Raw genomic sequence first — 9,706 nt, 5'->3', positions numbered from 1 at the left:
TGTCATTATTACTGAGTGCATGTCTTACCTTGTGGTGATAGACATCTTCATGACCCTTCTTCAAGGGCACAGTGGTCTTTTCAGGGCACGTGTTTATTATAAAACAAGGCTCTACCAAGCTCAACACCCGCAGCTTGGAGAGAAATGGCAAGGTATCCTCCAGACATTTACGAAATACCAAATGGAAAAGGATATTTGTGAACATCGAACATTCTTTAGTTTTATGCAATGGTTTGTATTTTACCTCTTACAAATAACATAGCTGCAATATGAAATAATGCTGATTATCAAACAAAATATTACTGGCAAAAAACAGCAGGAAAAAAACAAGTCATGTAAAAATTAATGAATAACTATCACATCTGGAGATGAGAATCATGTTTTTTTGTAAAGGAAAACACACTAAATTCGCCAGACACATCAACAGATATTTCTTAAATACTTTATACAAAATTCATAAATTGGAATGTACACATTGTAAATGATCAATACCAAATGTTATCCAGTAGCAATAATACAAATAAAACTTCACAATAGTACTTTGACTGATATACTATACCTGCTAACTATTGTGGTGATTTAATAGTAGTGCAAAAGTTCACAAGTTAAAACAAACAATGTATTAAAAACAGAATGAAATGATAAAAAGTGAACATTTGGGGAGAGCTTGGCACAAGGAACATGTAATGTTAAGAGTGGCAGTGCCCTCCTTAAAGGTAGACATTTTTCCCTAAATCAACAGCCCAAAAGATGTAGGACTTCACGTTGGTACAGTAGATATTGTATATAAAGCCCAGATATAACTTCTGCAGTGTGTGATTTTGCAGTGGTTTCCTATTCAACAAACAGACTATAATTGTATGGACAATGGCAGTGTTACTTGACAAATACAAAAATATTTTCAGTATGAGTGTGATTTTTTTCTCCCCTCATTTCTATGAGGAAGTTGACTGGCATGCATCACACCTTAAGCGAATTGATACAGTACTGAACAGCTCCACCATCATTCCATGTTTCCAAAAAAGGTTTACACACATTTTCAATGTCAACTTTAAAAAAGACTAAGAGAATAATAACTACAACTCAACAAATATTAAACAAATATAAATCCTTCAAAATGATTAAATACAGTTGATTTCGGGCAAATTGACCAATCCTCTATTGTTGTTCAACAAAAGAAATACACAGAAAATAAGGGGTAAAACAGGTATTAAATAGACAGCTTCTATTCTCATCACAGTAGCAAGGCCACTCAGAGATACAAGGAAACATAGCTGGAAAATAATTGTTTTTCTTCAACGGAGACAAAAACTGTTTAAACTCCTCTGGTCCCAAAATATCCTCTAGGTCCAGTTAGTATCTGTAGGGTACTGCAGCACAAAGCCATTCAAAACAACCACTGCAAACAATACTCAAATGCAAATCTAGTAGCCCTCTTTGTTTGCAATAGTAGACCCCATTCGTCATCTGGAATAAATACATTAAAAAAAAACGATAAATAAAATGTCTGTGTCATAGAAGGTTGGCAAGATTAGCCAAATGTTTGTAAAGCATGTATTAAATGTCTTCGCCAGGGTTATTTCCTAGTGAATACAAAGTTTAAGACACGGCCCTCCATACACCACTGCACTTTGATGTACTGTAATAAGCGATTAAACATGCTCACATCTCCATCTATTCTTAATGGAAGTTTCTCTCTCTATTGAAGGCAGCCCTTGGGTTGACGATGTTGATGTCAATTTATCTCCACACAGCACAGCCAGAAGAGGACTGGCCACCCCTCATAGCCTGGTTCCTCTCTAGGTTTCTTCCTAGGTTTTGGCCTTTCTAGGGAGTTTTTCCAAGCCACCGTGCTCCTACACCTGCATTGCTTGCTGTTTGGGGTTTTAGGCCGGGTATCTGTACAGCACTTTGTGACATCAGCTGATGTAAAGAAGGGCTTTATAAATCAATTTGATTGAATTTAGACTCAAAAGCATTATAGAAAATACTAATTCAAAGTGCATTGTCAACATGGTACACTTACGGGATTAATGGGTCAGGAATGAGAGCCCAATTCCTGGCAGGGCACACACAACCCCTTTACATTGAGTGCTGTTGGCATTACAGTACCTCAAGTCAGAAAATAGGTGGATGACTCAAATGTAAAATCACTTCAGAAACAGCACAAGGCACCACTTTCAATACAAAAAAAACCCACTTTCCTTTTCTACAGCAGAAACTAATGTATATACACTATATTTAGGAGCAGGGTACTTGACATGTGGTAGAAGTCAAAAGGATAGAAACCAGGTGAATCTACCTTGACCGATGCACCAACCAAGACATCCCGTGTTTGGACCCTTAAAGTAGCATCGATGAGACTAACACGGATCCTGAAGAACACTAAATTGAGATTGAGGAAGATAAATAAACAATTTTGTACTATAGGTTATAGTCTAAACTTCACACATTCACAGCTTCCAAAGTGTAAGGCATCAAACATACAGCCACAGTTGGGGGGGTATTGCACATGACAAACATTTGTGGGATGAGGGGGAGACCCTGTACTGAAGTACATACAGGCTGGCAGGGAGGTGACTGGCACACAATGCCCATGGCATGTCCATAGTGCAAGACTGGCAGACCCACAGGAAGTACAGTATTGTGTGAGTGTGTGTAATAACCACTTAGTGAAAGAGAAACTGTGTGTGTGAATGATATAGTGAGTGAGAGATTCATAAGGTGAGTGTGATAAATAGTGACCGTATGTTGGTGAACCAGTGTCCATCAAACAGCCAGTAGCAGCCAGGAAACATTATTAGTCCAAAGTCGAGGGGCTTTCCTTCTGTGACAAAGATTCTCCCATCCCTCTCCACTTGTCTTTACTAGAGGCCCTTCACACTCCTCCCCTCCTTTAGGGAGACCTCATCTGCCCTCCTCCGCAGAACGTATCTCAGACTTGAGTTTGACAAACTCCTTGGCCACCTCGTCGTTTGAACGCTGGGAGAGGATGCGCATGGCGGTGAGGCCTGTCTCATCCATGGTGACACTCTGGCCCAGAGGGCACCAGCACGCCACGCTGCCTTTCTCTGCCATGTCCCTCAGCTGCATCACAGCCATGCCCACCACCCGGTCAGCACGACCAAAGCAGTAGTCCTTCACACACATCTGAAGTTCGTAGCACTCAAAGCCATCCTCGTTGCCCAGGACACTGAGGAGACATTGAGGGGAGGGAGAGTTTTCTTTTTTACGATGAGCATTGGCTATTTCAAGGGGCTACTATTGGTTAATGTAGGTAACAGGCTACTGTACTATTGCTTGGCTCTGCACTCACAAGTGGAAGGTCTCGTTGAACTTGGGCGCCCAGCTGTTGTTCTTGGACTTGGTTTGGAACTTGCGCTTCTTGTCACTGAGGTGGGGTCCGATCATGGTGATCTCCACGAAGGGCCGGAACATCCCAGACGTCTGCCACTTCAGATCATTGCCTCCCACCACTGATACACAATGAGGAAGGAGATTGTTAGTTTGTTGGGACAGGGAGAAACAGAGATAATGGTTCATTATAGTCATTTTCCCTTAAACCTTTACAAATCCCTATAAGAACCTTTGACAGTGACTTTGTGCTCCCCAGTCCCAGGATGGGTGAATAGGTCCATCTGTATGGATATCTCTCCAACTGGCTTGTCCACTCCTGAGCCTAGCGTACACACAGATAGAAACACAAGACATGATCTTCCAGTGGTGGTCAGTGGTTATAGATACCAGGAGTAGTATCCGTCAGGGAGGAGGAGGAGGAGAGGGCATGGGTAGTGTCATACAACCAGGAGGAGGAGCAGTCAGGGTTGATGTTTGGGGCAAACTCACCCACAGGGGCAGGGGCAGATGGTTAGGGGTTTATGTACAGTCACAGAGTAAAGGAGGGAGGGGTTGTTGGCACATGCTATCCATTGTTGGCACAACCTACCCCTGGAGGGTTGTATTTTTTCATTGGGAGTTAACCTAATACCCTTCCCATTGTGCACTGGTGAGGAGGCAGCAGAGGAGATAACAAGAGAGAAGACAAACAGCAAAAAACACATCAAATGGCAGCAGAGTCATGTTAGACTTCAACTCACAGAACAGTCACACAGACAGATAAAGTTAGTTAATAGGTAAGTAATAGAGACAGACAATATTTAGCTGATAGATCAACTTCAAGCCCTTTACTGGAATATAACAGTACTCAAGACCCCTGGTGACCCCTGGTGGCAAGGCAGGGGAGAAACAAAAGTTATTTTAGGACTGTGTTGTGTACAGTATTTATTTAGAAACAATGGAACACAGACTGATGCAATTGTGTGTGCGCGCGCCTTACCTTGTGCGTGTTGTGTTGTGACGAAGGTCTTAATGAGTGTGTCTGTGGTCTGTGTGTAGAGGGACAGAGCGTGGCGTAGTGAGGTCAACTCAGAACTCTTCTCCAGGAAAGCCTTCTTCAGACCGTTTCCTCCAGCATGGAAGTATTGCTGCAGAAGAAAGGGTAAATATGGGAAAAGAGAGGGAGACGGAAGGATTGTTTTCCTCCTATGCAATGAATGAGGACGGTAATTAAATGCTCAGCAACCAAGTCATCTTCAGCAACTACTGTAAGTAGTAACTTTATCACAGGCGTCACTATGAACTTAAACATAACACAAACCTTGATTGTGTCCAGTGCTATATCGATGACAGCACACTGTTTAGGTGTCAGGCTTTTGGCCTCTCCTGCCATGTGATCCTTGAGCTTGGAGAGCTGTCCCAGTTCCTTGGCTGCAGACAGGATCTGAGCCCCCTGACCCACACAAAAAAATAGATATCTTTTTTATGTATTTGTACAATTTTTCTTTTAGGATACATGTGAAATAGGTAGAAAAGGCCAAATAAAAAATGTAATAATAAATATATATATTTAATGCAATTGAAATGCCTTCCAACATATATCAAGGAATGTATTTCAAATGTCTATCACAATGAGTGCAGAAAACATTATAAACAACTGCTCTTTCCATGACAGACTGACCAGGTGAACCCAGGTGAAGAAACACTTAAAATAAGAGATGTGTTTCATGTAGGCTTACCCTGGTGTGACGCTTTGATAACCGTGTAAATCTCTAGGACAGTGGTTCCCAAACTTTTTATAGTCCCGTACCCCTTCAAACATTCAACCTCCAGCTGCGTACCTCCTCTGGCGCCAGGGTCATCGCACTCTCAAATGTTGTTTTAAGCCATCATTGTAAGCCACCAATCATTGTACCCCCCCACCCACACACACACACACTATACAATACATTTATTAAACATAAGAATGAGTGTGAGTTTTGTCACAACCCGGCTCATGGGAAGTGACAAAGAGCTCTTATAGGATCAGGGCACAAATAATAATATTGTAATCATAAATCATTTTGCTCTTTATTTAACCATCTTACATATAAAACCTTATTAGGTCATCGAAAATTGTGAATAACTCACCATAGGTTACTGAGAAGGGTGTGCTTGAAAGGATGCACATATAGTTGAAGTCGGAAGTTTACATACACTGAGGTTGGAGTCATTAAAACTCATTTTTCAACCACTCCACACATATCTTGTTAACAAACTATAGTTTTGGCAAGGTGGTTAGGACATCTACTTTGTGCATGACAAGTAAGTTTTCCAACAATTGTTTATAGACAGATTATTTCACTTATAATTCACTGTATCACAATTCCAGTGGGTCAGAAGTTTACATACACTAAGTTGACTGTGCCTTTAAACAGCTTGGAAAATTCCAGAAAATTATGTCATGGCATTTGAAGCTTTTGATGGGCTAATTGACATAATTTGAGTCAATTGGAGGTGTACCTTTTGATTTATGTCAAGGCCTACATTCAAACTTAGTGGCTCTTTGCTTGACGACATGGGAAAAATCAAAAGAAATCAGCCAAGACCTCAGGAAAAGAATTGGAGACCTCCACAAGTCTGGTTCATCCTTGGGAGAAATTTCCAAACACCTGAAGGTACCACGTTCATCTGTACAAACAATAGTACACAAGTATAAACACCATGGGACCACACAGCAGTCATACCACTCAGGAAGGAGACGCGTTCTGTCTCCTAGAGATGAACGTACTTTGGTGTGAAACGTGCAAATAAATCACAGAACAGCAGCAAATGACCTTGTGAAGATGCTGGAGGAAACAGGTACAAAAGTATCTATATCCACAGTAAAATGAGTCCTATATCAACATATCTTGAAAGGCCGCTCAGCAAGGAAGAAGCCACTGCTCCAAAACCGCCATAAAAAAGCCAGACTACAGTTTGCAACTGCACATGGGGACAAAGATGGTTATTTTTGGAGAAATGTCCTCTGGTCTGATGAAACAAAAATAGAACTGTTTGGCCATATTGACCATCGTTATTTTTGGAGGAAAAAGAGCCGAAGAACACCATCCCAACCGTGAAGCACGTGGGTGGCAGCATCATGTTGTGGGGGTGCTTTTCTGCAGGAGGGACTGGTGCACTTCACAAAATAGATGGCATCATCATGAGAGAAAATGTGGATATATTGAAGCAACATCTCAAGACATCAGTCAGGAAGTTAAAGCTTGGTCACAAATGGGTCTTCCAAATGGACAATGGCCCCAAGCATACCTCCAAAGTTGTGGCAAAATGGATTAAGGACAACAAACTCAAGGAATTGGAGTGGCCATCACAAAGCCCTGACCTCAATCCTATTGAAATTTTGAGGGCAGAACTGAAAAAGCGTTTGCGAGCAAGGTCTACAAACCTGACTCAGTTACACCTGCTCTGTCAGGAGGAATTGGCCAAAATTCACCCAACTTATTGTTGGAAGCTTGTGAAAGGCTACCCGAAACGTTTGAACAAAGTTAAACAATTTAAAGGCAATGCTACCAAATACTAATTGAGTTTACGTAAACTTCTGACCAATTGGGAACGTGATGAAAGAAAGAAATGCTGAAATAAATAATTCTCTACTATTATTCTGACATTTCACCTTCTTAAAATAAAGTGGTGATCCTAACTGACCTAAAACAGGGAATTTTTACTAGGATTAAATGTCAGGAATTGTGAAAACTGAGTTTAAATGTATTTGGCTAAGGTGTATTTAAACTTCCAACTTCAACTGTATCTTGGGTTGTATTGGAGTGAGTCTCAGTCTTAAATTATTTTCCACACACATTCTGAGCCTGTATTTAGTTGTCATACTAGTGAGTGCCGAGAATCAACTCTCACATAGGTAAGTGGTTGCAAAGGGCATCAGGGTCTTAAAAGTTAGATTTGCCAAGGCTGAGAGCAGCCAATCCAGAAATCTGGCAGTGGCTTCTGATTTAAATTCAATTTTAACAGAAGCGCTTGCGGCAATTTCGATGAGGCTCTCTTGTTCAGATATCGGTAAGTGGCAGGGCATGAAAGGGATAACGAATCCATTTGTTTGTGTCATCCGTTTCGGGAAAGTACCTGCGTAATTGCGCACCCAACTCACTCAGGTGCTTTGCTATATGACATTTGACATTGTCCGTAAGCTTTAGCTCATTTGCAAACAAAAAAAAAATCATACAATGATGGAAAGATCTGTTTGTTGTCCTTGTTAATGCAGAAAGAGAAGAGCTCCAACTGCTCAGTCATAGCCTCAATTTTGACCCTTACATTGAATATAGTTGCAGAGTCCCTGTATCCTAGATTCAGACCATTCAGACGAGAAAAAACTTCACCCAGACAGGCCGTGTGAGAAACTCATCATGCAAACGGACAGACAAGTGAAAATTAAGGTCTGTAAAGAAAACTTTAAGCACGTCTCTCAATTCAAAAAAACATGTCAATACTTTGCTCCTTGATAACCAGCTCACTTCTGTATTTTGTAAAAGCGTTACATGGTGGCTGCCCATATCATTGCATAGTGCAGATTATACACGAGAGTTCAGGGGCCTTCCTTAAACAAAGTTAATAATTTTCACTGTAGTGTCCAAAACATCTTTCAAGCTGTCAGGCATTCCCTTGGCAGCAAGAGCCTCTCGGTGGATGCTGCAGTGTACCCAAGTGGCATCGGGAGCAACTGCTTGCACGCGTGTTACCACTCCACTATGTCTCCGTCATGGCTTTTGCGCCATCAGTACAGACACCAACACATATTGACCACCAAAGTCCATTTGATGTCACAAAGCTTTCCAGTACTTTTAAAATATCCTCTCCTGTTGTCCTGGTTGCCAGTGGTTTGCAGAAGAGGATGTCTTCCTTAACCTATTTGGGCTAGGGGGAAGCATTTTCACTTTTGGATGAAAAGCATGCCCAGAGTAAACTGCCTCCTACTCAGTCCCAGATACTAATATATGCATATTATTATAGTAAACACTCTTGGATAGTAAACACTCAGTTTCTAAAACAGTTTCTAAAACTGTTTGAATGATGTCTGTGAGTATAACACAACTCACATGGCAGGCAAAAACCTGAGAAAAAATCCAAAGAGGAAATCTGAGGTTTGTAGTTTTTAAACTCAGCCCCTATTAAAGTTACAGTGGGATATTGGTTATATTGCACTTCCTAAGTCTTCCACTAGATGTCAACCGTCTTTAGAAACTTGTTTGATGCTTCTACTATGAAGGGGGGCTGAATGAGAGGGGAATGAGTCAGAGGTCTGCCAGCAGTCACGAGCTCAGTCATGCGCATTCACGAGAGGTAGCTCTCGTTCCATTGGTTTTCTACAGACAATGGAATTCTCAGTTTGGAACATTATTGAAAATTTATGATAGTAAAAAAAACAGTAACATAACTTTTTGGAATTTTCGTCCGACCATTCCGCTGGAAGTTGCACGCGCGTTTCAATTTGTTTACCAAAACGCCCTAACAAAAGGAGGTATATGGACATAAATTATGAACTTTATCGAACAAATCAAACATTTATTGTGGATCTGGGATTCCTGGGAGTGCATTCTGATGAAAATCATCAAAGGTAAGTGAATATTTATAATGCTATTTCTGACTAATATTGACTGCGCAACATGGCGGATATTTCTTTTGGCTGGTTTGGGCTCTGAGCTCCGTACTCAGATTATTGCATGGTATGCTTTTTCCGTAAAGTTTTTGGGAAATCTGATACAGAGGTAAAGGAGAAGTTTATCTAAAGTTCCATGCATAACACTTGAATTTTCAAGTGATGTGGCTCTCTGCAAAATCACCGCATGTTTTGGAAGCAAAACATTACTTTACGTAACGTGCCAATGTAAAATTAGATTTTTGGATATAAATATGCACTTTATCGAACAAAACATACATGTATTGTGTAAAATGAAGTCCTGAGTGTCATCTGATGAAGATCATCAAAGGTTATTGATTAAATTTCTCTATTTGTGCTTTTTGTGATTCCTCTCTTTGGCTGAAAAAATGGCTGGGTTTTTCTGTGATTGGTGGTGACCTAACATAATTGTTTGTGGAGCTTTCGCTGTTAAGCATTTTTAAAATCAGACACTGTGGCTGGATTAATGATAATTGTATCTGTAAAATGGTGCCTAATACTTGTATGTTTGAGATTTGATTTATGAGATTTCTAGCGGAACCCCGTTCCCAGACAGGTTAATTGACCCCCCATAAACATAACAGACATTTACCAGGGGCTGTGCCAGGCCCGCCACGTCTGTTGACTCATCCAGCTGTAACACACATAATTCACTGGCTTGTACGAGAAGCAGTAATTGTTTCAAAACATCTTCTGCCA

General features: G+C 40.8%; 1 protein-coding gene across 2 annotated transcripts in view; it reads right to left on the bottom strand.

Annotated features, from left to right (window-relative positions):
* Window positions 1-428: 428 nt before the first annotated feature.
* The window catches only part of LOC112231066 (protein unc-13 homolog B), a 122,520-nt gene continuing 113,242 nt past the window's right edge, over window positions 429-9,706 (bottom strand). For both annotated transcript variants that reach the window (XM_024397595.2, XM_024397596.2), the window contains 5 exons: window positions 4,658-4,789; window positions 4,337-4,484; window positions 3,587-3,679; window positions 3,317-3,476; window positions 429-3,193 (listed from right to left, as the gene is read on the bottom strand). In XM_024397595.2, the coding sequence (XP_024253363.2) occupies window positions 2,908-3,193; window positions 3,317-3,476; window positions 3,587-3,679; window positions 4,337-4,484; window positions 4,658-4,789 (819 nt within the window). In that variant the 3' untranslated portion in view covers window positions 429-2,907. The remainder of the gene's footprint in view (window positions 3,194-3,316; window positions 3,477-3,586; window positions 3,680-4,336; window positions 4,485-4,657; window positions 4,790-9,706) is intronic.

Source organism: Oncorhynchus tshawytscha, linkage group LG33 (assembly GCF_018296145.1).
Source record: "Oncorhynchus tshawytscha isolate Ot180627B linkage group LG33, Otsh_v2.0, whole genome shotgun sequence".
Lineage (NCBI taxonomy): Eukaryota > Metazoa > Chordata > Actinopteri > Salmoniformes > Salmonidae > Oncorhynchus > Oncorhynchus tshawytscha.
This window is presented reverse-complemented; position numbering and strand designations above follow the sequence as displayed.